Source organism: Bubalus bubalis, chromosome 2, assembly GCF_019923935.1.
Source record: "Bubalus bubalis isolate 160015118507 breed Murrah chromosome 2, NDDB_SH_1, whole genome shotgun sequence".
Lineage (NCBI taxonomy): Eukaryota > Metazoa > Chordata > Mammalia > Artiodactyla > Bovidae > Bubalus > Bubalus bubalis.
Genome location: NC_059158.1, coordinates 35,122,948 through 35,150,924, shown reverse-complemented (window position 1 = coordinate 35,150,924; position 27,977 = coordinate 35,122,948). Strand labels below are relative to the sequence as shown.

General features: G+C 48.0%; 1 protein-coding gene across 3 annotated transcripts in view; it reads left to right on the top strand.

Annotated features, from left to right (window-relative positions):
- Positions 1–27,977, top strand: part of PTK7 (protein tyrosine kinase 7 (inactive)) — a 64,258-nt gene that overhangs the window by 5,333 nt on the left and 30,948 nt on the right. The window contains exon 1 of one of the 3 annotated variants that reach the window (XM_044929830.2): positions 25,313–25,457. The exons of the other annotated variants lie outside the window; for them this stretch is intronic. Coding sequence (XP_044785765.2) covers positions 25,328–25,457 — 130 coding nt within the window. The 5' untranslated portion in view covers positions 25,313–25,327. Of the gene's footprint in view, positions 1–25,312; positions 25,458–27,977 lie in introns of those variants that run through there. 3 annotated transcript variants of the gene reach the window in all.

The window sequence follows — 27,977 nt, the reverse complement described above, 5'->3', positions numbered from 1 at the left end:
CCTGAGTCACGGGGGTAGGGATTGGGAATCACATGTTAAGAAGATGGGCATTTGTGTGTGTTTCTCAAAAATGCAGTCCAGAGTCCATCGGGGAATATAGTGGGAGGGCAGGTAACCAGAGGTACTGCTTAAAATTTGAGTTGCCTGAGCCTTACTGCAGGTTTGCCCATCAGAATCGTTGTGGTGGGGGAGCCAGAACATGTAGTTTACTTTCTCATTTGTTAGATTACATTAAAAAAAAATCTTTTGGCCACACTGAGCAACTTATGGGATCCTAATTCCCTGACTAGGGATCGAACCCGTGCCCCCCTGCATTGGAAGCACAGGGTCTTAACCACTGGGCCTTCAGGGAACAGGGATGTCCCCTACATTGTGTTTTTTGAATGATCAATCCAGTCACATAGCTCAAGTCTCAAAAGGAAATTGCATTTTAAAAGAGCTTTCCAGGAGATTCTTACCTAAACTCAAGTTTGAGAACCAGTGCATAGCCACAAGGAGAATTTGTCAGTCTAAAGTGGAGGTGGGGGGACTTCCCTGGTGGTGGTCCAGTGGCTAAGACTCTGCACTCCCGATGCTGGGGGCCCTGGTTAGGGAACTAGATCCCACATGCTGCAACTAAGAGTTTGAATGCCACAACTAAAGATCCCACAGCTAAGACCTGGCGCATCCAAATAAATAAATATTAAAAACAAGATAAAGTGGAGGTGTGGTGATAAAAAAGAGGTTGGTATTAATGCTGAGGGACTTAGGATGGGCTCAGTTCAGTTTCAGGGTGTCTTCTATGGAGGTGTCTCAGGTGGGGTAGGAAGGAGACAAGATGATGAAAATCAGATGAAGTATGAGAGACAACACTTGGTCAAGGGTGCAATAGATGGAAGAACGTTCCAGAGTGTTTAGGAAGGTGAGTTCACCACGCAGAAGCAAATGGGGGAGTGGGAGGGCTTCAGAGAGGAGAGAGGATTCACTTTGCTGGTAGCTGTAGTCCACTGTGACCAATCAGAATGATGGAAAGACATTGATTGGATCAGGCGTCTGAAAACGTGGGTGCTTCTCTGCTAATATCACACATGGTAAAGGAAGAGAAGTGACACCCGTGGCTCATTGCTGCCTGCCAGTGCGGGAGACATAAGAGACGCAGGTGCAATCCCTGGCTTGGAAAGATCCCCTGGAGGAGGAAATGGCAACCCATTCCAGTATTCTTGCCTGGAGAATCCCATGGACAGAGGAGCCTGGTGGGCTACAGTCCATGGGGTCTCACAGAGTCAGAAACAACTGAGCGACTGAGCACAGCACACACATGACCATGAGCTGGTTATTTAACTTTGCCAAGCTTTAGTTAACTCATGTGCAAAATGCAAGTGATGCTGACGCCTGCTTGCCCGCCTGGAAGTTAGGGGGTAGCGCTCCCGGCTGTGAAGGTGGTTGACTCAGGGAAGCAGCCCCTCTGGTCACCCCTGCTGTCTCTTCCCAGAGACGGTCCTAACCTTTTGTCTGCCTTTAAGGTGTCGGCCTTTCTTTCCAGTCCCCGTCTCTAGAGCGGCCTGCGAGGGCTCGACCTAGTCACTCTTGAATGACAGCTGTAGAAATAGTTTTCTCATTCTCGAGCAGATTTTCTAAATGGGTCTCCATATTCCAGCGGCAGGTCAGAAATGTGGGCACAGCCCCTTTGTGTTTCCTGGTGGGCACTCTTCCTCCCCGTGTTCCGGTAGTGGATTCTCTCCAGGGTGGCCAGTGCTGGTCTACTTTAGACTACACCATCTCCCTTGGCCTGCTGAATTCCTTCCAGGGAGTGAACTGTGCTGCTTGTGGACGAGGCAGACTTCTATAATACCCAGGGGAGGGCTTTTATCATCGCAGGATGGTGTTGGGGTTTCCCCAGGCAGTTACTCTGTCTAACTTGTGGGAACGTTTATGAGAACCGTGCGGGAGGTTCCTGAGGTGTGGTGTGGTCTCCCTGTGGGGGGAGGTTACAGTGGCCACAGTGGGCACAGCCCCTGCTCCTGGAGACACACTGTCTCTCTTTTGTCCCCTCCTTGGGTTGGTGGTGGTTTGGGGGGGCAGTGAAGAGAATGCTTGTCTGCTCTTGGGACTGCTGGGGTGTCCTAGCAGCTAGCTCATAAGGTGTCTTTGTGCAGATTAGAAATAGACGCCCTTCCTCCAGGTAACTGCAGCCCTGCACCAGGATGCAGGGCTTTGGCATGTGGAGCACAGGCAGTATTTCAGTATTAACGCCCTTGACTAGGCATTTGAGCAGTGCGCAACCTGTAACGCCGTACATGACTGTCCCATTGAAGAAAAATCCTCGCAACAAGTCCTTCTTTGCTTCCCAGTTGGTGGGCCAAGATGATTTTGATGACCTCTATTCTAACAATATGTTTCAGATGAGCCCTTTTCATTGCTGTTCTCCCGCCTCCTGTGGTGGTGGGGTGGGGCACTGCTGCTCAGAACGTACAATAGGAGAAGCCTAGGGGGCTGAGCCCGCAGTGGTGTGCCCACTCCACAGTATATGTTTGCGGTTGCTGAGGTCTCAGCCTGTTTCTGGGCTCCTTCCCCGCTGGAGGATTTTGCTGCCTTGCAGGCTTCTAGCCTGATGTGATAGTTGATGCAGAAGGCTGGCTGTCTTCGGGGAAGAAATGCTGCTGAGTTGATTTCTCATTTCATTAAGGAGCTCCATGCTTACCTTTCTTTTCATGTCCTCTGTCCCAGGGGACCCCGGGGCCTCCCACAGCCCCAGGTAAATGTGTGGGCATTCCTGATTGAGAGGAATTCCTGCAGTAGAAGTGATATCACTTTATTTGCAAAGATGGACCCTAGGTCTTGCTGGGCTTTAGTTCTGGGTCCCTGGGGGTGTTCCCCCTTCCTAGGCTGAGACACTTGTTAGGAACACCACGGTGGCACCCAGGAGGTGTGGACCCTGCTCCACATTTGCCCCAGATTGCTTGTGTGACCTTGGGCACATCCCACCTACCTCTCTGGCCTCAACTTGACAAGCCCTTGCCGGACCTTGCCGTGGTGACCTTTGAGGCCAGCACAGCCTTGCCATCTACCACTCCTTGTGCTTCTGCCGCACAGCGTGAAATTGTCCTCCTCGCCTTTGGTGTTGGGAGAGCGCTTTCATCCGAGGGTTGCGTTCTATTCAGGAGTGTCTAGTGCGTGGGCACCGATGCGTCTAGACTCGATCGACTGGAATTAGGGTGTAATTGCCTGGGTGCCAAAGGGAATGAGAGGTTTGGGGAGGGAGTTCTTATGAGAAAAAAAAAAAAAAAAAGGGAGCGTTTTTAATCTGAGTATGGGAAGGCAGCAGTCCTTACCTGGTTGTCTCAGTATTTGAGGAACAAGTGTCCAGGTGGGGGGCTGCTTTTCTTTTGCACAGAACGGGAGGGCTACTGGAGGGAGGCTTGGAGCTGGGAAGAGGGGTGGGGTGTGCTTTAGGATAGCCCCCATGTGTGATAACCAATGGCTGTACCCAGTTCTGCAGCTTACAGAATGCTTTCACCCACACTGACAGTCCATCCTATCAAGAAGGCTCAGAGCCAGGATGAGGGCGATTGGGTTTTTGTTTGTTTCTCAAAGAGTGGAGGTGGGAGGCATTTGACAAGTAAAGAAACTGAGGCACAAAATGTGATCCCCTCAGGACTGCAGAGCTGATAAGTAATAGAGCTGTTCCCAGGCTCTCATATGTCCTCGTGTGAACCTCATCACTCGAGGCTATGAAATGCTGCACATGTGCCTTGGAACCAGGTAAATGTTGGGGAGTGGATTTTGCAGCCAGGATAACTCTCTGGGTGGGTTTAGAGGCAGTCCTGCTAGAATCAGAGGGAGTGTGTCAATAACGGAAACCTAGTTCTGGGTCCCTGGGGGTGTCCCCCCTCCTAGGCGGGGACACTTGTTAGGAACACCAGGGTGGCACCTGGGAGGTATGGACCCTGCTCCACATTTGCCCCAGATTGCTCGTGTGACCTTGGCCACATCCCACCTACCTCTCTGGCCTCAACTTGAGAAGCCCTTGCCGAGCAGTGAGAGCTGTTGGGCCACAGCATTCAGGATTGCTAGTCTCCCCGCCCCCACTCCTGCCCCCTTTTTTATTACAAAACAGCCAGGTTAAAGTGTTCTTTTTTTGAAAAAAAAATTATTTAGTTTTGGCTGCGCTAGGTCTTTGTTGCTGCATGCAGGTTTTCTCCAGTTACAGAGATCCGGGACTACTGTCTAGTTTCAGTGCACAGGCTTCTCATCGCAATGACTTCTCTTGTGGTGGAGCCTGGGTTCTGGGGAGCACAGGCTTCAATAATTGCAGTGTGTGGGCTCAGTAGTTGTGGCTCTAGGACTCCAGAGCACAGGCTCAGTACTCATGGTGCATGGGCTTAGTTGCCCCATGGCATGTGGGATTTTCCTGGATCAGGGATTGAACCTGTGTCCCCGGCATCGCAAGGCGGATTCTTAACTACTGGACCACCAGGGAAGCCCCAGGTTAAAGTTTTCAATGGCCCATTCAGAGATTTGTATACGCCTTAAAGTTTTTAGAGTCATGATCAGACTGTATGTATTCTGGAAGTCCAGAATGGTGTGCCTGCATCCCCAGGATTCGAGCTTTTCTCTTGAACCCAGGAGTCCTGAGTCGCTTCCCCCTGGTGCTTCTGGAAGGTCACGGGCAGTTACAGGCCCTGGCTTGCAGCTGTGCTGCCACATTCCAGACTGGTATGCCTGCTGAGAGCTGCACACTGGCTTATGCTGCGGCAGAGACCACGTAGGTGGTAACAATCATCTCTGCTCTGACTTTACCGCCTCTAATGTCTTTTATATGGAAAGATGTGCCTGTGCCCTGCACGTGGTAGGGAAATGACGGATGTAGATTTCCCTTCCGTTTCTGACTTTGGAGGCAAGTCTTTGAATTCTTGAGGGCTTTCAGAAGAGGTTGGACAATGACCTCTGACACCCTGGGAGACGTAAGTCCTTTGGAGCCAGGTGTATCTTGCTTTGTCTGAACTGTTGACCACGCTTGGCCATCTTGCTGAGTTTGTTCTTCTGCTTCTGAAGTCCTTAACTTACGTGCTATCACGGAGGGTGCAAAGGACACTTCGGTGTTCTGATTCTGGTACAGCTCATCTATTTAAAAAAAGCAAAAACCCACAAGGCTGAGCTGTCTCCTGCCTGGGAGAAGAAAGAGTCTCCTTCAAGCCGGCGGTTCCATAGAGAGGTGATGAGCCCGGATGGCATTTGTGATCCCAAGTTCACTTCCAGCCACCTGAATAACAAAACACATCACGGACAAAGAAAACGGTTGTCTTACGGTCTTGGGGGTCGGCGGTGGGGTGTGGGGGGCGGTCAGGAAATGCTGTTGGTCTTGGAGCTCCAGCTACAAATAGCAAAATCATTTTATCTGGTTAATTTAGCAGATTAAACCGATTGTTAAAGTGACCAATTTAAAAAATGCCCAACTTGCCGGCAGCTTTGCCTTCTGCAATCCGGGCTCCTCCTCCACCCTCGGGTTCAGGCTGGTGCAGGAGGAGCTTGGGGAGGAGGGGGAATGCTGTGCCCTGGAACAGCCCTGGGGGACTGGAGGAGGATCTCTTGTCTTCTCTTTACCGCCACCCGCTTTCTGAAAACTCCTTAAAACAAAAGGCTTTTATTTAGTAAACACACACACTGCACCCAGCCCCCAGTGTAGTATCCTGAGTGGCTTGGTGTCCTAGATGGGGAGTTCGCCCCTTTATTTCTGTGTGAGAGGCTGGGGTGCTTCTCAGCCTCCATACACTTTACCTTTGTTTCGAGGGCCTTTTGAAGATGGGCTCCGAGGTCCTGCTGAGCCAGCCTGCTCTGTCTCCTTCAATCCTCCACTTGAGCCTCCCCCTGAGACTCACTTTCCCACCGACGCCTCCCCCGCCACCCCCCCCCCCCCCGCCACCCCCCAATCTGCCAGCGGCGACCCAGAAAGGCGGCAGGAGAGCCTGGGCCCGGCCCGGCCCAGGCTAGGATGGCACCTCCCTCCGTCCCCTTCCCACCCGGCCGGGATCAAAGCTGCCTCCTCAGGGAGCGGGGAAATGCCTCTCCCAATAGCCCCACCAGTGAGTAAACAGCCAGGGCCTCTTGCAGCTTTTGAAGCGCGGGGCTTCGGGCTGGGAGGAATGCAGAACATTTCATTTTAGGAGTGGACTTAGGTTTCCAGCGCTCTGGGTATTTGCAAATTTGAAACAAATGCCCTCATTTAGCAGCAGGCAGGCTGGGCAGTAAACGGGGGTTGTTGAAGGGCGTTTATGACGGTCACAGGTATTTGTGGGAAGAGGGACCCCAGCAGGTTTGGGAGAGCACAGAGGGTTTATGGTTAGGTGGGTTGTCCAGAGGCCCCAACCAGGTCTCCAGTGGAGGGTTGTTGTTAGGTGGGCTTCACCATAAAAAGCATTGCTGCCTCCTGCCCCCCAGGAAGTATCTCCTTCTGGCAGACAAAGGGGCTGGGGATAGTGTTTATCCCCCAGGGCTGATGCGCAGGGCCTTGCCCCTCTCACTTGGCTGCCAAAGTATCAGATTTCCAATGAACCTCTCCTTCTCCTACTCCCAGAGCTTGAAAGGCTCATTAAATGTGCTTTATGTATAACAAGTTGGCTGAGGGCTCCCCCGCCGCCGCCCCCCCTCCATTTCCAGCCAGTTTTGTGAGGAAGGAGCTAGGGAAACCTGTTTTCCTTTTGTTTCTGGAAGTAGGATCTGTGAAGATGCAATTGCAAAAAACCCTGATTTTAGGAGTCAGCCAAGCAAGTGTTGTTTGCCCTTGATGGGCAGCTTGACCAAGGCTGGTCTGTCTGAACCCTGGCTGTCTCCCCCTTGCCCGCCCCCGGCATGCCCGAACTCCCAGGGAAATTCAGAAATGTGTTCAGGCATTGAGTTCTGGCTTCGTAGCTTGCTCCCTGAGAGACCTTAGAGAGTTCATGTCACCTTTCTGAGCCCTCAGGTTCTTTTGGAAGATGGGGATGGTAATACCGATACCATTCGAGTTCTTGTGAGAGTTAAGTGAGATAGTACTGAACTTCATGAACTTTGAGTTCTCCCCAGTTTTGCTTCTTTCAGATTGGGTGGTAAGATAATTATTATGTAATGTTCCCTTTTGGCGGAACATATATAATGGTGTGTCTCAAAATCAGTGACATCTGTGAAGTTCAGTGTATGGGAAGGACTTTGTCCCATAGTAGATACTTGATAAAAGGTAGTTAGAATGGGATAGGGGTGATTTAGTTATAGACCTGCTTTTGCTTCCTGTCTATTAGTAACTTTAAATAGAAACTGTTTTCTTTTTTAGCCTGGCGCATAAATAACTAAGACTGCTTAAGGCAGAAGGCTTCATGCTAGGTAATGTAGAAGGGAGTGGTTGGGGGACTTCTAAATCCTTTAAAAAGCAAAAGAGATCCAGAAGAGGAGGTAGCCATCCTTAAGAGGACAAACAGTCTCTTGTGGAAAGAAAATACCTCTCTGATGGTTGAGTCTCCATTTACTTATTTAGCCGCATGACACAGCAAACAGAGAGCCCAGTTCCCCAACCAGGGATCAAGCCCAGCCCCAGGGAAGTGAAAGCACGGAGTCCCAACCCCTGGACCACCAGATAATTTCCTTAGAGTCTCCATTGAAAAAGGCTGAATTGGGAATTCCCGAGCTGTCCAGTGGCTGGGACTCTGCACTCTCACAGCTAGAGCCTGGGTTCGATCCCTGGTCAGGGAACTAAGATCCCACAAGTTGAGTGGTCAAAAAAAAAAAAAAAAAAAAAAAAAGGCATGAAAATGCTGAGCTATTCCTGGGTGGAGACTCACTCCAGGAATGGATTGTCTGGTAAGCAAACTAAGATAGAACTAGAAGAGGGTAATGAACAAGCCAAGGACATGGAGAAGCACCAGAGAGGGGGGACCCAGTAAATCCCAGGTGCTCAAAGAATGGGGAGGGCTTCCCTGGTGGTTCAGATGGTAAAGAATCTGCCTGCAACGTGGGAGACCCAGGTTCAGTCTCTGGGTGGGGAAGATCCCCTGGAGGAGGGCACGGCAACCCCGGTCCAGTATTCTGGCCTGGAGAATCCTCATGGACAGAGGAGCCTGGTGGGCCACAGTCCGTAGGGATGCACAGGGTCAGACACGACTGAGCCACTAGCACAGAGGATGGGGACCTGAGTGGGGCAGGCGAGGGACCCACAGAGCCGCCCAGCAGCACAGCTGCACTGCGTTGATCGAAGCTTTGTGGAGACAGCTGGCGCTCATCATTCTGCTTTGTGCTACCCAATCATGGAGGGAGGGGGCGGTGTGTGCCATTCCCGCTCAGGACACAAGTGGCCTGAGGCTGGGGAGTTCTTTCTTTGCTGGATTCTGGTTCATCTGATGGTGGGATGGATTGGCTGTCGAGTTGGGGTTTGGATGGCACAGGAAAAGAGCAAGATAGGTCCCTTTTGTATGTGTTAGTGGATGTCTAGAGCAAAGCTTTTTTTCTTTTTTCTCTTTTTTAATAGATTGCTGCGTAGATACGTGTTTTAGGCACTCCACCTTATAGGGGTTTCAGAACGTGTTCTTTCTGTGTGGTCGCCCAGAAATTTAACCCTTGGTGGGTGTGCCCAGTTGGGAAAGGGGCTGATTAAAAGCTTGCCTGGAAGAGAACTCAAAAAGTTCCCGGGTCTAGGGACCCAGCCTCTCCATGGAGTGAGGGCTCTTCTTCTTTCGGAAATGTTATTTATTTATCGGCTGTGCTGGGTCTTAGTTGCTACGAGCGGGGGCTACTCACTGCCGCGGCTTCTCTTGTGGAGCACGGGAGCTAGGCACGTGGGCTTCAGTGGTTGTGGTGCACGGGCTTAGTTGCTCCACGGCGTGTGGGATCTTCCCAGACTAGGGATCCAGTCCCCTGCATTGGCAGGCAGATTCTTAACCACTGGACCACCTGGGAAGTCTGTTTGGGGAATTATTCAAGGCACAGATGATGTGCCTTGCATAATCAAAAGGGCATTGAGGTTAAGACAATTCCAGTGCTCTCTTTCAGGGCATTTTTGATGATAAAAAAACATTTTTATAAAACTCTGAAACTCAACATGAGTTTTCTTCTGGGGAGGCAGTGGTTCTTTTCAAACCAGGTCAACAGATTCTTTGAAGCCCTTTTTGCGTCTGAGTCACCCAGACCAATACCTGCAGGTATTGCCCTGAGTGTAACCAGTTGTCCAGTTTGAGAAGCCTCGAGAGGACTTGCGTGGACCTCCATGGGGCTCCTGCCAGCTGCTGGCCTTGGGGGTGATGGCTGTGGCAGCTGAATTAACAGCTGCCTGTTCTGGGCCAGGCCACTGCCTCAGCCGTGGAGAGAGGTGTTGATCAGGCTGACGGGGCAGCAAATCCCCCTGAGCCCCAGGTTGGAAGTAAATTAGTTAAACGTTGCTCTTAGGCTCCGGACAAATTGCTTTCAGTTTTTGCTGCCAAAAGAGAACTCTGAAAACAGGGTGTAAATTGGGTTATTTACACTGTCTCTGTTTTTGTTGCTTCCATGCAGTCTGTGGAGGAGGGCGCCGGTCCAAGGGAGCTTTTCAGGTTCTTCTGATACCTGGCATCAGGTGAAAAGGGGGTGGGCGTGTGTGTTTGTGTGGGGGGGGTGGTGAAGTGCCCTTGAATGCAGGAAGTGTGGTGACCGGACAGGCCTTTGAGGTGCCTGGGACCAGCCCCTTTCGTTAGATCAAAGAAATACCTTTTGTTTTTCCGCTCACACTTTCCTCTGCCCTGGAGCCAGAGTCGTAAAGAGGCGGAGTTGTGAGGGTCTGCATCTGGTGGTTGGGATGGTGGGTGAGGTGCAGGGGATGGGGTGGGGAGGCGGGGCAGGCGGTGGGGAGGGGTGGGGGGGGGGTCTTCTCTTCTGCTGAACACTTCCTGGATCCTGCTCCCAGGCCTGGCGTGTGCAGGGGTCTGCCTGGGCTAGCCTGGGCACCCTGGGGTCTGCGGGGCTGGCCGCCTGCCCTGGTAGGGCCCTGTCTGAGCTGGGCTCTAAGTTGGAGAAACCAGCCACACAAAGGTGGATTTCACTCCAGGCTAAGTGTTTTGTTGCTGAATCATTTGCATTCATTAAATGTAGTAAAGGGTGAGTGATATTTAAGGCAACCGGCGATGGGTTTGCTGGAGGCTGCTGTCTTCGAGACTTGTTAAGAATTCTTGGGGCCAGGGAGAGGATGGGCGCTGCTCATTCAAAACTTACTTAACTTCTGACTGCCTTGGGCAGAGGCCAGCTGCTAAAATATGAAAAATGTTTGCCCAGAAGCCCCCTGAGCCTGGCCAGACTGCCCCGGCCAAAGACAACACACACTTACAATTCATTAGTTAGCTTCCTGCGAGTTTGCTCGTGTCTCTTCCTCCCCTGGGACCTGGCTTAGTTGGGGGCACAAGCGGGGCCAGGAAGGCTCCTATAGATTTTCGGGAGAAGCCTGGCCTAAAGCAAGTGCTGTCCCCTACTGATGGACTATAGGCTGTCTCTGAGGGTTTGCTCTGGTAAACCAGGCCACCATAAATATCCTTGTATCTATGCCCTTATGCTTATATACCTGAAGGGTAAATTCCCAGAAATGGAGCTGCTCTGTCAAAGGATTAGAACTATATCAAAGTTGGGTACAACATTCTGTATGTATGTTATTTTTCTGGGGAGGAAGTTTATAGCTCTCATCAAACTTCTGAATCACTGGCTGGGGAAAATCACACAGGTTAACATGTGAAAACTGGCAAACGTGATTCAAAAGTAAGGCATTGCTAGGGTGACTGAAGAATTTATCATCCAGCCTGGGGCCTTATCCATGATTATGCCCAGACAACCCTCAGAAGCCAGGGTTGTTCCAGGTAACTTGGGAGGATCGTAGCCCAGCGCCCCCCAGGATCTTTTCGCCTGATCTCTGGGATGTCCTCTCTTCCACACCGTGGCGCTCTGAATGACCTGCTCCGTTTTATTTTCCATTCTATCAGCTGTGTTCTTTTTGTTTCTCCCAAACAAAATGCTGAGCTTGGTAGGATAGGTCCAATTCCTGACCTTTGTTTTCCCAGATGCTCAGTGGTTGTTCAAGTTATTCTTGGATTCCCAAAACCAGAATTTGAGCCCTGGAAGCAGTGTTCCTAATCTGCAGGATGAAAGTGGTAATATCCACCTCATAGAGCCATGCGTGTTAAGTGGCTTCAGTCGTGTCCAGCTCTTTGCAACCCCATGGACCATAGCCCGTCAGGCTCCTCTGTCCATGGGTTTCTCAAGGCAAGAACATTGGAGTGGGTTGCCTTGCCCTCCTCCAGGGGATCTTCCCGATTCAGGGATTGAACCCATGTCTGTTCTGTCCCCTGCATTGCCAGGCGGATTCTTTACCACTAGCATCACCTGGGAAGCTATGACAAGGGGTTAATGAAGGAAAGTTTGTTCAGGGGCATTGCGATGTAGCCTTTATTCCTGGGAGGCAAGCTTCAGGGGCAGGCACGTTGACATATGTTGTCACTCTTTATTGGTGTATACTTTATTGATGTATTGAGTACTGCCAGCTGTCTAGATTTGTTTTTTTTCCCCATTTCTCCAATTATTACCATCCCCTTAATTGCCCTTGTATCTGTTCCCTCCCCTTATATCTCATTGTCCATGACTTCGTTATTAAGGTCTTGCCATTCCTTCCTTGGAATACTGCTGGAAAAGTGAATTTTTGATGGCAGGATCTTTTTTTTTTTCCTCCTCAAAAATATCAAAAAGACATGCACTTTATGAACCCTGAGATGGAAACATCCGATGAGACGTACCAGACTGAGATAAAAAGGAAGCTGAATGAGAAGAGTGAAGAAGTAAAAAGAAGACTGGCTGAGATAATGAAGGAGTGTGAGGAGACAAAACATGCAATAGTATATACACAACCATGTGTGACGTAGAGAGCAAGGAGGAAGCTGCTAAACAGCACAGGGAGCTCAGCTCAGCGCTCTGTGATGACCTACAGCGGTGGGATGGGGTTGGGGGGAGGCTCATGAGGGAGGGAATATATGTGTACATACAACTGATTCGCATTGTTGTACAGGAGAAACTAACACAACATTGTAAGGCAGTTATATTCCAGTAATTAAAAAATGAATTAAAAAAAAAACCCTCAGGTCACTGGAAAAAAAAAATGCAATGGCAGAATACGGTTTCCAGTATACCCTTTAAGGAGCTGAATCAGCAGTAGTTAATCTAATCAATAGCATGCAGTTGAGATGCTCTCAGAATCAGAGGAAAATGGACAGTGAGATGAAAATGATGAAAAAAAGGTGATAATTAGGTAAATAGATTCAAGATTTTAAAAAGTAATAAAGGATAAACGTGCTACTCAGTTGCGTCTGACTCTTTGTGACCCCATGGACTATAGCCCACCAGGTTCCTCTGTCCATGGGATTTCCCAGGCAAGAGTATCAGAGTGGGTTGCGATTTCCTTCTCCAGGGGATCTTCCTGACCCAGGGGTCAAACCTGTGTCTCCTGAATTGACATGTGGATTCTTTACCACGGAGTCACCTGGGAAGCCCAAAACAAAGGAGACACAAGTAAAATTAAAAAGCATATCCTAAGAGGTAGATAAAACACAATACATACAACAAAGGAAGAATTCTAGTATTAAAACACAAACCAGACTGAAGCAGACAAATATATCAGTTAGTAAGATAAATTTCAGTGAAATATGTCTCCCACAGAGATAAGACAAGATTGAGTTAGGAAGGTTTCATGTTCTTTACATGAGACAAACCTAAAACGTGGACAGAGTTCATTTTATTCTAACTTGAGGCCAGTAGCTTAATTTACTTCATTTATTACTTAGGAAATAATTTAAGGCTATTCTGAGTACAGCTTTGAAATGAATAAATTTGAAATGAAAAAAATGTAGAATTGGTAAATTCCATCGCTTTAGAAAAAAGCAAAGAAACAAAACTTAGGCAAATCCAGTCAAGAAAAGGAAAGAAAAGGTCAATAAGCAAAGCAAGAAAAGAAAAAGAAGCCTTAACCTCATCCTTAGCCTCAAACAGTTTCTTGAGTACATACCAGGTACTTGGCAGATTTTGGAGACTTAGAGCAGGTAATGAGATGGAGCTTACTACTCAGTGGGGAGGACTCACTAAAACGTGTACTAATAATTCCAGTTGGAATAATTGCCATGGAAAAGATTTTTTTTAAGTTGTCAAGGGTTACCATGTTCAGTGCTATGCTGAGAAATCGATGCTGGGAAAATAAAAGTTATTGAAATGTATTCAAGAGCCATTAGGATGATTGACTAGATAGTAACTATTAAAAACAACTGACACCACTATTTATAAAATAGATAACTAATAAGGACCTAGTGTATATGGGGAACTCATACTCTGTAATGGCCTATATGGAAAAGAATCTAAAAAAGAGCGGATATATGTGTAAGTGGTTCACTTTGCTGTATCGCAGAAACTAACAACATTGTAAATCAATTATACTCCAATAAGAATTTTTAAAAATAATCGAAAGATAGAAAACAAAAACCTCCCACCAAGCTGTTGTATCAGACAGCCTTGAGGGGAAATTTCAAAAGACACAGAGGAAAATAGAGCCTTGTAGTGCTTTGTCGGCTGTCACAGAGCCAAGGAACAGATGGACAGCCATGCCATGCATGTCACAAAGTTGCTATGACCTTGCGCCTAAATGCTGGCTGACGGCACAGAAGAGGAAAATGCACTACTTAGAAATATTGGTGCGAAAGTCTAAGAAAAATACTGGCAAATTAAGTCTAATACTATTTTTAAAATAATGTGTCATAAACAATTAGGATTTACTCCCAAAATTCATGGATAGTTTAATCTCATGTAATTCATCAAAATAAGAAGTCAAGACTCACACACTTATTTCCATCTTTGGCTGTATGGAGAGCTAGATGCAAAAATAACATTAGATATAAATTAACATCTGTTCTTGTTTTTTAAAATTTCAAGCCAGAGATAGCATATGTAAAAATGAAATTATAATGCTGTTCTCTTTTAAAGTCACTAAGTTAAAATAGTAAGGTCTCTACCATTTAACATCATTCTGGAAACTGTAGCTGAAATAATACTGTAAGAAAACAGAAGTTGGACTTCTCTGGTGGTCCAGTGGTTAAGAATCCACCTGCCAACGCAGGGGACATAGGTTCGATCCCTGCTCAGGGAAGATTCCACATGCCGGGGTAACTACTGAGCCAGTATGTCTTAGAGCCCATGCCCTGCAATAAGAGAAGCCACCACAATGAGAAGCCCATGCACCCCCAACTAGGGTGTAGCCCCTGCTCACCATAACTAGAGAAGCCCTTGTGCAGTAAGGAAGACCCGATGTAGCCATAAATAAATAAAACAGAAGTCAAAATAAAGTTAATGTCTTTTGCTGATGGTGCCAGTTTCTTATATGTGAAACCCAATTATCAACTGAAAGCCATTAGAATAGTAAGAGAGTTATTTGGCAAAACTACACAAAACTCAGAAGTTTCACTGCTTATCAGCAAGTAACCTTTTACAAAATACAATGGAAACATTTACCCCATTCACAAAATCAGCAACAAGAAAAACCCTAAGAGACTCAGGCATACGGACTTCCCTGGCGGTCCCGTGGTTAGGACTCTGTGCTTCTGCTGCAGGGGGGGCACGGGTTTCATCCTTGGTGAGGGACCCAAGATCCTACAAGCTGTGAGGCTTTTTCAAGAAGAAAAAATAAATAGGCCTAAAGCAATAGAATGGAAACTGTATGTTGAAGGAGTCAGTAAATATCACCGTTCTCTCCTCTGAATTGGAAACCAGTGGATGCAGGGAGGAAGGAAAGACAGAGGAACTGGAGAGAAGGAAGTCCATGCATCACCTTTATCACAGATAAAGGTGAGCTTGAGGAACAAGGTTTTAATCTGAAGAGGATTGTCTGGTTCATCCCCGAATTAGAGGGTGTGTGTGTGTGTGTGTGTGTGTGTAGGCTACGTGTATAAAATGTGTCCGGTCTGCAGGGGGTCTATTCCCCAACCCCCACCCTAAGGGGATGGGGGAGAGAGGATCTCAGCCAAACATGCTGAGACATCACCCCTCCCTGGGACCTGTGAGAGAAGGTGGGATGAGGCTGCGGTGGTACCCCCCCACTGAAATGGGGAGGGGTCATTCCTCCTCAAAACTCCCTTTGCTCTCTGAACTCACCCGGGTTTAACTGTTGAAGCCCCTGGTCACCCGGGGGTGTGGGTGCCTGGAATGTGACTCTTCCTGAGGGAAAGGCACGGCTGTCAGGTCTTCCCGCTTCTACCTTCACTAGCCACGCTGCTGCTTCAGGGATGCTCCCAGGACACCTGGAGAACACAGTGGGTTTTCCCCAAAGGCTCTCAAATGAATTAAAACAGGACAGTAGTTAAATGAATTCCAAGGCAGCCTCTGCATCCAAGAAAGTTCACTTGCTATCTATTTTCCAGCCCAAATCATGCACAAACACATCTCCTTCTGAAAAGTTAAAGAACAAGAACCTTCATGGCTCTGTTCACTGTTGTACTCTCTAACACTTGGAACAATGTCTGGCACTTAGTAGGTACTCAATAACTTAATGACCATTCTCAGAGGGGGAAAGTGTGACAGGTAATGCAGAAAAGGCCTTATATTAATGATTTTATTGATTACAAATTAATAAGAAAAAGATAGCAATAAAAATAAACAAGGAAAAAGGTAGACAAGGAAGTACAGTAGAAAATTCGGCTAAAACCAGTAAACAAGATTGTTTTATGTTGTTAAGGACAGACTAAATGTCTTAAGTGACTTGCAAAATAAAGCAAGGTATTATTTTAGTACTCTCAAATTGGCAAAGAATAAAGTATCAGTGTTGGTAAGGAAAATAGATGGGCACAACCTTTTTTAAAGAGCAGTTTGTCATTTATCAAAAACCTGAAATTGTATTCTCTGTGGTCCAGGGGCAGTTCTGTTTCTAGAAACATTCTCATTACCAAGCTGCACAGGTGCCTGTGCAGGGAGGTTCGGTGGGGGCGTTGTTTATAATGGCAAAAATTTATAACTATCTGAATGTCCACAATTAGATTAGGGTGTTAGACAAACAGATGATGGGCCACTGGTTGAATAATAATACACATGGTTGAAATGAATGGACTAGAACCATGTGAACAGACATGAAAAGATACCTGTGGTTAATTGTAGAGCAAAAAACAGTTAGCAGAATAGCAGGTGTTGTGGGTTGAATGGTGTCTCCTAAAAGGATATGTTCAAGTCCTAACCCCTGGCCCCTGTGATCGTGGTCTTATTTGGAAATAGGGTCTTTGCAGATGTGCTTAAGTTAAGAGATGTCATTCAGGTGGGCTCTAATCCTACGCGACTGGTGACATTCTTGCAAGAAGGGAGGTGCTGCAGGCATGCACAGAGGGCAGATGGCTACCTAATGGTGGAGGCAGGAAGTGGAGTGGTGCGGCTCCACGCCCGGGCTTCCCTGGTGGCTCAGCGGGTTTAAAAATCTGCCTGCCATGCTGGAGACATAGGTTCGATCCCTGGGTTGGGAAGATCCCTGGGAGGAGGAAATGACAACTCACTCCAGTATTCTTGCCTGAAAAATCCCATGGACAGAGGTGCCTGGCGAGATATAGTCCACGGGGTTGCAGAGAGTTGGACATGACTGAGTGAGCGGAGAGAGATCGCTAAGCCAAGCAATTCCAAGGATTGCCTGCACCCACCAGAAGCTGCGAGAGAGGCCTGGAACAGACTCTTGAAGAACCTCCAGAAGGAACCAAGCTTGCCAACACCTTGATTTCACACTTCTGGCCTCCAGAACTGAGGGAGCATAAGCTTCCATTGTTTTCAGCCACCCAGCTGTGGTAATTTGTTATAGCAGTCCTGGGAAGCTAACAGAACAGGTATGGCATTATCCCGAAATGCCTCCTGTGACCGTGCCTGCTGCTCTGTCCGTGACAAAGAGCTGCTTCAGTCCATTTTCTACCCTAACAACCACCTCCTCGGAAACAGGGAGGGACTCACTGTTGGTGATTTTTTTTTTGTTTTTTTTTCTATCCGGGGACAGCCTGAGCCAGATAAATTTGTATTTCATCTCCTTTGTCTGCTCTACCCCTCACAAACCAGTGTCCTAGCGGCCTTTAGTTATGCCCCTCTGACCCCGTCATCCCTTAAACTCTGAGCATCCTCAGTGCCTCAAGTTCATGCTTTGTCTTTGTGCCTCTGTCTTTTTCTATTTGCCAAGCCCCCTTCCTTCTTAAAACCTTGTTGTTATTGTACAGAGCCATGTGGGATCTTGGTTCCCTGACCAGGGACTGAACCTTCGGCCCCTGGGGTGGAAGCTCAGAGTCTTAACCACTGGACCACCAGGGAAATCCCTTAAAATCTTGTTTTGAGGAGCCTTCTTCTGAGATGCTCCTCTGCATCCCCCTTTTACCCTCACTCTGGGTTAAAAGCTTGCCTTGTGCACCCACCTATCACACTGTGTAGTACCATGGTTAAGCCTAGTGGTTAGGATAGGTTTTTCCTTTGAGCCAGGCAACGAGAGATTTGAATCTTGTGTGTGTCATCGACTTGCTGTGTGACCTTAAGCAAGTGACTTTACCTTGCTGTGCCTTGGTTTCCTCATCTGCAGAATGGGGATCGTAGTGCCTCCCTCGCTGGGTGGTCGTGAGCATTCACACTGGTTAAAGCTCTTGGAACAGTGCCTGGCACATTGCAAGCGGTCAGTGAGGCCTTGCTGTTATCGTAATTATACGTTTACTTGTCTGACTCCCCCACTAAGCAGAGATATTTAAAGGCAGTAATTGTGTTTTTCTCTCTCTGTCCCCAGTGTTTTGCAGAGTACTTGGCACATGATAGGTGCTAAATAAGTGTTTGTTGAATTAATAATGGTAATTAATGTAATTGCCAGCCAGGATCCCAGGTTGGGCTTTGACCTCCACTCTGCTGGTTCCACATTATGCAGGGGCTAGTGAACCCTCCTCAGATCAGTGGGTGTTTCCTGAGCATCTCCAGTGGGCAAGGCAATTACAGTGGAGGTGGTGGAAGAGGGGCCGATTAGCTCCTGACCTCAGGGAGCTGACAATCTAGTGGGGAAAGCAGTTGAAGCTTATGAAATGTTAACAGCTTTATGTCTTAATAACCGTTTGTGGGGGCAACAGAAGAATGTGGATTCAGAGTTCACTGTTTCAGTCCTTGTTTTCCAAATTCCTTTTAGAGTTTCTTTTTAATAGTGAAATGTAGACGTGGAGGCTTCATCAGGTTTAGATTTGATTTTTTTTTTTCTTTCAGGAATCCTTTCCTCAGTAGGCACATAACATTTGGTTGTCTCTCTGGATAATTAGCAGCTATCAGTAATCATTGCCGGAGAAGGCAATGGCACCCCACTCCAGTACTCTTGCCTGGAAAATCCCATGGATGGAGGAGCCTGGTAGGCTGTAGTCCATGGGGACGCTAAGAGTTGGACACGACTGAGCGACTTCCCTTTCACTTTTCTCTTTCATGCATTGGAGAAGGAAATGGCAACCCACTCCAGTGTTCTTGCCTGGAGAATCCCAGGGACGGGGGAGCCTGGTGGGCTGCCGTCTATGGGGTCGCACAGAGTCGGACACAACTGAAGCAACTTAGCAGCAGCAGCAGCAGCAGCAGTAATCATTGCTAGATCCATTATTTCATTGGGGGGGGGGGGAGGCTGTAAAATGGTGATATTCTATTTATCAGTTGGAGACTTCTTTGAAGATCAGTTAGTTGCCCCTCATTAACTGTTTGGTTACCGTGAGATATAGCTGTTCAAGAAAGGGAAAGTAAATGCTTGACCGGTTTTTAAAATAACAAGTTGATTTTCTAGCATCCTTCAAAGGTGTCATTTTGGGCTCTTTAGAAAAAAATTTTTTTTAATTTTATGATTTGGCATTACTGGGGTCTTTAAAACTTTTTATTGGAGTATAGTTGATTTACAGTGTTGTGTTAGTTTCAGAAGTACAGCAAAGTGAGTCAGTTACACATATATCCCCTCTTTTTAAGATTCTTTTCCTGTATAGGTCATTTCAGAGTATTGAGTAGATTTCCCTGTGCTATACAGGAAGTTCTTATTAATTATCTATTTTATATATAGTAGTGTTTATATGTCAGTCACAATTTCCCAGTTTATCTCTCCCCTTGGGCTCTTTTTTTTTTTTTGACATCATTATGAATTCATAGATTTTAAACTCATCCAATGTGTTAAGGGACTTCCCTGGTGACTCAGAGAGTAAAGAATCTGCCTGCAATGCAGGAGACTCAGGTTCAATCCCTGGGTCTGGAAGATCCCCTGGAGAAGGGAATGGCAACCCACTCTATCATTCTTGCCTGGAGAATTTCATGGACAGAGGAACCTGGCAGGCTATAGTCCATAAGATCCCCAAAACTCAGACATGACTGACTAACACACACATCACCCATAATGTGTTAAGGCCATGTGGTTTTTAACCCTTATGGATGCTTAAATGGCCCTTCTTTGCCTCACAGGAACCTCTTCAAGCTGGCCCTGAGCCTTCTGATGCAACCTTGCTTTGTCTTTGCTCATTCCTTGTGTAATAAGATGCTCCAAGTTCATCCTGCACATTTCCTGCCCAGACCTGGAATCAGAACTTCCCTAAGGAGGAAGGGCATGAACTTTTTAGTGTATCGGTACAATAGTAGCAAACCACTTTCCAGAAGGACAATATAATTTACATCCTCCGGAATTCACTGGTGGCCCAGTGGCTAAGATTCCACGCTCCCAGTGCAGAGAGCTTGGGTTCAATCCCTGATCAGGGAACTAGATCCTGCAGTGAAGAGTTTGCATGCCGCAACTAAGACCTGATGCAGCCAAATAAACAAATAATAACTTACACTCCCACCAGCAAAGCACAAGGACGTTTCTCCATCTACTCCACCAGTGTTAAGTGTTATTTTAAAAACTTGGCATTCATTTGATAAGGCAGTGTGATTCACTTCAGTTCAGTTCAGTTGCTCAATTGTGTCCGACTATTTGTGGCCCCATGAATCGCAGCACGCCAGGCCTCCCTCTCCATCACCAACTCCCGGAGTTCACTCAAACTCATGTCCATCAAGCCGGTGATGCCATCCAGCCATCTCATCCTCTGTCATCCCCTTCTCCTCCTGCCCCCAATCCCTCCCAGCCTCAGGGTCTTTTCCAATGAGTCAACTCTTTGCATGAGGTGGCCAAAGTATTGGCGTTTCAGCTTTAGCATCAGTCCTTCCAATGAACACCCAGGACTGATCTCCTTTAGGATGGACTGGTTGCACCTCCTTGCAGTCCAAGGGACTCTCAAGAGTCTTCTCCAACACCACAGTTCAAAAGCATCAATTCTTCGGCACTCAGCTTTCTTCACAGTCCAACTCTCACATCCATACATGACCTCTGGAAAAACCATAGCCTTGACTAGACGGACCTTTGTTGGCAAAGTAATGTCTCTGCTTTTGAATATGCTATCTAGGTTGGTCATAACTTTCCTTCCAAGGAGTAAGTGTCTTTTAATTTCATGGCTGCAGTCAGCATCTGCAGTGATTTTGGAACCCCAAAAAATAGTCTGACACTGTTTCCGCTGTTTCCCCATCTATTTCCCATGAAGTGATGGGACCAGATGCCATGATCTTAGTTTTCTGAATGTTGAGCTTTAAGCCCACTTTTTCACTCTCCTCTTTCACTTTCATCAAGAGGCTTTTTAGTTCCTCTTCACTTTCTGCCATAAGGGTGGTGTCATCTGCATATCTGAGGTTATTGATATTTCTCCCGGCAATCTTGATTCCAGCTTGTGCTTCTTCCAGTCCAGCATTTCTCATGATGTACTCTGCATATAAGTTAAATAAGCAGGGTGACAATATACAGCCTTGACGTACTCCTTTTCCTATTTGGAACCAGTCTGTTGTTCCATGTTCCGTTCTAACTGTTGCTTCCTGACCTGCATATAGGTTTCTCAAGAGGCAGATCAGGTGGTCTGGTATTCCTACCTCTTTCAGAATTTTCCACAGTTTCTTGTGATCCATACAGTCAAAGGCTTTGGCATAGTCAATAAAGCAGAAATAGATGTTTTTCTGGAACTCGCTTGCTTTTTCGATGATCCAGCGGATGTTGGCAATTTGATCTCTGGTTCCTCTGCCTTTTCTAAAACCAGCTTGAACATCTGGAAGTTCACGGTTCACGTACTGCTGAAGCGTGGCTTGGAGAATTTTGAGCATTACTAGCAGTATGATCAGCATTTCTTATTTGCATTTATGTTTCTAATTTGCATTCATTAGGTTATTGGTGCATTGGAACGTCTTATATTTATTAATCATTTATATCTGTTTTGAGAAAACATGCTATTTTGACCACGTCACTATTAGAATTTTAGTGGTGGTTGCGATTGATTTGTAACTGTGCATCAAGGCCAGCAACCCCTCTTCTGTCCATTGCTAGAAACCGTTTTCCTAATTGGTCGTTTGCCATTGAGAGTTGTTTACAACCTCTATTTTATGGAGTCAGATATTTTCCTTCATAAAGCAAAGAATTTTCCAGTCCCCCCTCACTGGGGCCTAATGGGATCAGAAAGCTGAACCCTAAGAGTTTACCTCCAGGCATTCATTCATTGGCGTCTAAACGTTCGCTGTGCTATCCTCACCTAACTACAGTCGGGCCCCTTGAGGCCAGAGGCCTGCCTCGTTCCAGCACGGTCTGGATCCGTTTTCACTGAGACAGACTTGTTCTGACTGTCCTTCCTGTGAAGGTGGGAAGTGACTGAAATGCTGAGCAGCTGCTAATCTGAGCACTGCCTGGAGGTTCCCGGGGCAGCCGGCCCTAGAGTGGTCCCAGCAATCGACTGCTGCCCGCCCCGTGGAGCCCCGCTGGAGTGGCCGGCTCCGTCGGGCAGCTGTGGGACAAAGCTTCAGACCACAGGGTCTGTTCAGAAACCTCTTACCCAGATGGCAGAGACTGAGTGGGTAGCACTTAGCAGCTCCATATGGTCTGCATGAGAAAGATGCCAACCGAGGCCTTCCCTGGGTAAGAGGTGGTTGTCATGGAACACAGTCCCTCAAAGATCTTGAACATAATAATCGCAAGCAATAATGGCTAAGAGCCCAAACTCACATGATACTTAAGTTAATATGTGCCAGGCACTGTTCCAAACACGCTACATTGGTTAACATGTGAATTTACTTTCCGCAAGCCTAGGAGGTAGATACTGTTATTAGCACCATTTTATAGCTGCAGAAATGGAGACACCGAGAGGATAAACAGCTTGCCCAAGGTCATACACTCGGTAAGTGGGGGAGGAGAACTGAAGTCAGACAGTCTGACTCCAGACTCTGAGCTCTTGTCGTATCTCCATCCTGCCGGTACCCGGTGGGCCAGGGGTCTTAAAGTCATGCAGCGCTTCAGACTTCCCAGAGGGCATTTCGTCCCTGCAGGATAAGGAGCAGCTGGCTTTACAGATGGGGAAACTGAGGCCTGAAGAACAGAGTGACTTGCTCAGCGCTGCCTATGCAAGTCAGATGCAGGTCTTCTGTAGGTTCACTTATTTGGCATCCAAGTCAAACTTCTTGAACCTCCTAGGAACAGAATTGCCCTTAGACAGGTATTGTACAAACAGCGGTTGCCTTTTCCCTTTGGGAGGGCCCACATCTCTGGGTCTGGTGAACAGGGGAGTCTTACTCAGGACTTTCCTGGGCTCTTGAGGACCACGGTGGGTGCTGCTCTTGAGGTCTCATGGTCTGAGCCTGGGCTGGCCATTTCTGGAAGTTGAGTTCTTTGCCTTTGCGTGAGGAGCAGCCAGCTGAGTTCCCAGAGGAGCAGGACTGCTGGGTCAGGAGTTCTGGAAAAGTCGGGTGGGAAGTGCCCCACTGTCTTCTTGTTCCTGGCCTAATGGCTCGGACCCTTTTTAGATGTCAGGAAGTGTAACAGTATGGTACATTTATCTTGATGAATAATGGAAGAGCCCAGGGAAGGTACTGTACTTTTCCTGGTGAATTATTTACCAGGAGCCTCTAATTTGAGGCTCTCCATTTTAAGTGGTCTGGATCGGGAGTATCTAGAGCCCCACTCCCCCATCCCTCCCAAATACAGGTTGGCTGTAACCTTCCATATCTAGTGTTACACTGGGCAGCCCTGTGACCTGTCGCCAGAGACTCTGAGTGTGGAGTCCCTGTGGCTTCTGGGTTGGCTGGCAGGTGGGGCTGGGGAAGACGTCCCTACTAGAGATGCCCTGTGAGGGGTTTTCCTTGGCCGGAGGAGGCTGGGGTCAGTGGGGCTGGAGGCTGCTCTGCAGGCGTGGAGAATCCTTTGTGTGCATACATGCATGCTCCGTGTCTCTCTCTCTTGTCTCTCTCTCTGGGTCTCTAGGACTGTGTTATTGTCTCTGTCTCTCAGTTTGTCTCTGTCCATGTCTCTGCCTGTTGATCTGGGTCTCTCTGTGTCTCTCTCTTCCCCGCTGCCCTCCCTCCCCACTCTTTTCCTTCCTCTACCACCTCTCCCTTCCCCCCTTTCTCTGGCTCCCTCCAGCCCCCCTTTTTCTCTTCTTCCTGTCTTCCTCATTTCTCCATCAGTGTCTGCTTCTCTCCCTCTCTCTCTGCGTGACTGTAGAGGCCTGTGAGAGGCACCTCCTGGGATGGAGGGACAGCCAGTTCCAGACTTAAGTGAAGCCAGATCTTGGTGCCTTCCAGACCCTGACTTAAAGATCCACAGAGTAGGCATAAAATAAACTTTAGGTCTTTGTCATTTTTTTGGCTATCCAGTTATTGCATCAGCCACTCTTAGGGGCTTTTTTTCTTCTTCTTCTAGCTATTTGTGTGTACTTTATGTTTTATAACATCCCCGCCCCCGAAAGTCAGTTATCCCCAGGCTTTAAGCATCTGGTAATGAGTTGCAAGTTTTTGGTGCTTTTAAAAATAACTTACAAGGAATGGTTTCTATCCCTTATTCTTCACATTCTATTTTCCTCATCTGTTGTTACTGATTTGGAGATTAAAATACATCTTCTGCCATCTTTAGCCAGAATGCTTTTTTGAAACAGCTGATTTTTCAAAAACGACTTTTTTTTTTTGGTTATTCTCATTAAAAAAAAAAAAAAGCAAATCATCAGTGATGCAGTTAAGAAAGAAAAGAATAAAATTGGGTTTTACCTTATTAGAGAGTTTAGATTTTAAGCCATAAAGTGAAGTTTATAAGGAGTCAAGGAAGTGTCTGATGCTTTGATTCTAATTAAGTAGCTGGCCTGCCTTCCCCTTCCCGCTCTGTCCCTTGATCTCCACCCTCCCCCAGCTGGGCAAGACTCAACTGAGTGATGCTGGAGCTGTGACCCCAGCTGCAGTAGTTGGTCCTCGCCATAAGATAGCTTTCCCCGCCGACATTTCCCCGGCCACATGTGGTAGCTGAGGGGTTGAGGGGAGAGCTTTGGATGGCCACAGCAGATCTGTCCACAGAAGGCAGCAGGGGCCTCTGCGAAATCCCACCCCTACACCCTCCGCAGCAGCCTAGAGGCCCGGAGGGCACCCTCACCTCTTTTTAAAAATTTTCCAGAACTTAACTTTTTTTAACTTATTTTTATATCTGGCTGCGCTGGGCCTTCGTTGCTGCTCAAGGGCTTTTTCTCGTTGTGGCCATCAAGGGCTACTCTCTGGTTGCAGTGCTCGGCCTTCTCATTGTGGTACCTTCTCTCGTTGTGGAGCCCAGGCTCTAGGCACTCGGGCCTCAGTAGTTGCGGTTCTCGGACTCTAGAGCACAGGCTCAATAGTTGTGGCACACGGGCTTAATTGCTCCTTGTCATGTGGATCTTCCCAGACCAGAGATCGAACCCATGTCTTCTGCATTGGCAGGCGGATGTTTTTAACCACTGGACCACCAGGAAAGTCTGCACCGTTGCCTCTTGAAGCCAGTGGCTCTCCCAAGCCACCTCTGTTTTTCTGGGCTCTTCTCTTTGTGTTTCAGGTTGAGGCTTAAAGCCTGGAGCATCTCTTTTCCTGGGTGGGTTTCCAGAAGCAGCTGTTGGTCAGACAGGTGGAGAAGGAAAGAAAGGAAGGCTGGGGGAAGGGCACTCAGAGGACGGTGTCGGGCCGCCTTGGTCTCCAGCAACATGTGTTTGGCATCGCCGCGTGTCAGCGGCTGTGTGGCAAATGCAGCCCGTCGCCGCAGGCCCTGCGTGGCTCGTGCTTTCCACATCACACATAGCAGAGTGATTTCCTCACATTCCCCACTCTTGTCTGCTCCGGGAAGTGGTTTGCAGAGCACTTCTAAATATAAAAGTATGAGACTGCCTCCCTCTCTTATCCCTTTGAAACCAGCTGAAGGCCAACCTCTTTAGTCACATTTTGGGTTTGGGGGGAGGAGGATGGAGGGGAAGGGAGAAGCTGGGGGAGTGTGTGTGCCAGCATGCGTGTTTTCCCGGGCTCTGCTGGTCCCCAGATGCATGGGGGGAGCCGCACGGGGCTGGTTGCGGTGCTGGAGGGGCGCACGGAGAGGAGGGCGGGGGCTCACGGACTGACTTTCAAACTGTGGGCAGGTATGTTCAGCCACTTACTTGTTTTCAAATTTTTCATTTTCTTCTTTCTTCCCCGTACCCAGCAGTATGTTATTCTCCTGGGAAAAAACAGCAGGATATAGGCAATGGCCACAGGGAAAGCACTTTAGAACATAGTGCTGAAGGGAATAAAATGAGAAGCAGAGTGAGAGATAATGCATTTATATAGGGTAAAAATAGCCACATGCAAAACAACAATCGCATCTGACCAGAGCACATACAAAGAGAGGATTTACATTAAACAGGACGGAGTGGTTGTTGGAGGTGGCCTTGGGTAAAAGGGAATAAAGTGAAAGAAATGAAGAGCCGGAGTGGCAACGTGGCAAGAGTGGCAACGTGGAAAGAACACAGGGTTGTCCCTGGTGGTCCAGTGGTTCAGACTTCACCTTCCAGCACACAAGGTGTGGTTGGGGAGCTAAGAGCCCATGTGTCTCCTGGCCAAAAAGCCGGAACATAAAACAATGGAGACGATAGTGTAATAAATTCAGTTGAGACTTAAAAAAAAATGGTCCACATCCAAAAAAAAAAGCACACAGATGTGGGAGTCAGATAGATCTAGGGGTGGTTCCCCCTTCACTGTCACTGGGATAGCCTTGACCCCAGTTTCCACCTCTGTGAAATGAGGCTGGTCCCAGTGGAGGGTTCTTTGGATGAGAAATGATGTGTCTGAAATAAGGGCTGACCAGAGCAGACAGAGTAGCTAAGGCCGTGCTGACCAATGGAACTTTTTGCAGAGACAGAAGTCTGACGTCTGCGCTGATCAGTACTGTGGCCGCTAGCCACATGCAGCTCCTGAGCACTTAGAATGTGACTGGTGTGGTGGAGGAAATGAATTTTCAGTTTCGTTTCATTTTAATTAAGTTACATTTTAATAGCTGCATGTGGCTAGTGGCTGCCATATTGGCTAGAACAGGTCAAAGGGATGTTTTTAACTTCTTCAAGAGGTAGGGATGGCAACCCACTCCAGTACTCTTGCCTGGAGAATCCCATGGACGGAGGAACCTGGTGGGCTGCAGTCCATGGGGTCGCTGGGAGTCGGACATGACTGAGCGACTTCACTTTCACTTTTCACTTTCATGCATTGGAGAAGGAAATGGCAACCCACTCCAGTGTTCTTGCCTGGAGAATCCCAGGGACGGGGGAGCCTGGTGGGCTGCCGTCTATGGGGTTGCTTGGAGTCGGGCACGACTGAAGTGACTTAGCAGCAAGAGGTAGGGAGGGGACTTCCCTGGTGGTCCAGTGGCTAAGACCGCAAGCTCCTAATGCAGGGGGGCCCAGGTTTGATTCCTGGTCGGGGAACTAGATCCCACATGCCATAACTAAGACGTGGCACAGCCAAATTAAATAAATATTAAAAAAAAAAACAAACAGAGAACCAGGGAGGATTTTCCCTCATTAGTGGAGTTGAGATCACTCCACCTAAAGCACGAGGACTTGTGTTCTCCCCTAATGGGGAGTTTGGGGTGTGTGCTCACTTAGAGAGGGGTAAAAAGAGCTCAGAAAATGGAATCTCCCAGCATTTTCCGAACCTGTCTTGAAAATAAATAGATGAAGTCAGGTCCAGCTAGTCCCATAGTAGTGGTCCCCAGGCTGTCCTCTGCTTCGACAGGAAAGGCTCTGGGAAGCTCACGCCCAGGCCCACCCTGGCGCTGTTCTCACTGTGGTGTCCCTGGGCCCCTCCCCACTACACCTGGGAGGTAGACCTGCTTGGGGCCTGGGTCTGAACCCCACCCCCACCCCAATGAATGGCTGTCAAGCCTGCATTGAGTCCTTTTCCATCTTCCCTGGAGGATGAGCACTGGACCGTTTGTCCCCTTCGGGGCCCCCGAGCACACCGGCTGAGCATCCCTGAGGTCTTCCTGCCTCCTTTTCCAGGCTCTTGGTCCAGCAGCCCCCTTGCCTGCCTGCAGTGTCTGTCATTTCCACAGTCCCCTCTCTGGTGTCTTCAGGAGACGGCTGGCTGCAATCTCTCCCTCTCCTTGGGGCTGAGGATGAACATGGAGGGTGCAGAGGACCCCTGGTTCCCCCTGGCGGTTCTGTCCGCCTCTCAAGCCCCCATTGCTCATCAGGCATTTGGACTCCCCAGGGATCACCTTGCCCAAGGGAGTTTAATCCGGAGTCCATAGTTCCCTAGAACCTCTGGGATTTCTTACTTCTCTGAGAAATATGCAGCCTTTTGTGGGTCTGTACCTAATACAGGTTTCATTTGAATATCCTTGGGGTCAGAAAAGAATCACAAAAACTGGGTGAGGAAACTGAGGCCCAGAAAGGATAATTAACTTGGCCAGGATTGGATCACGGCAGATGCAAAACAAGATTTCAGGTCAGGTAACTCTTTTTTTTTAGTTTATTTTTATTTATTATAAAAATTTTAATTTTTATTTATTTATTAGTCTGCGTTGGGATCTTTGGTTGTCCCCCGTGAGCATTTAGCTGTGGCACGTGGGATCTAGTTCCCTGACTAGGGATTGAATCCGGGTGCTCTGTATTGGAAACACAGAG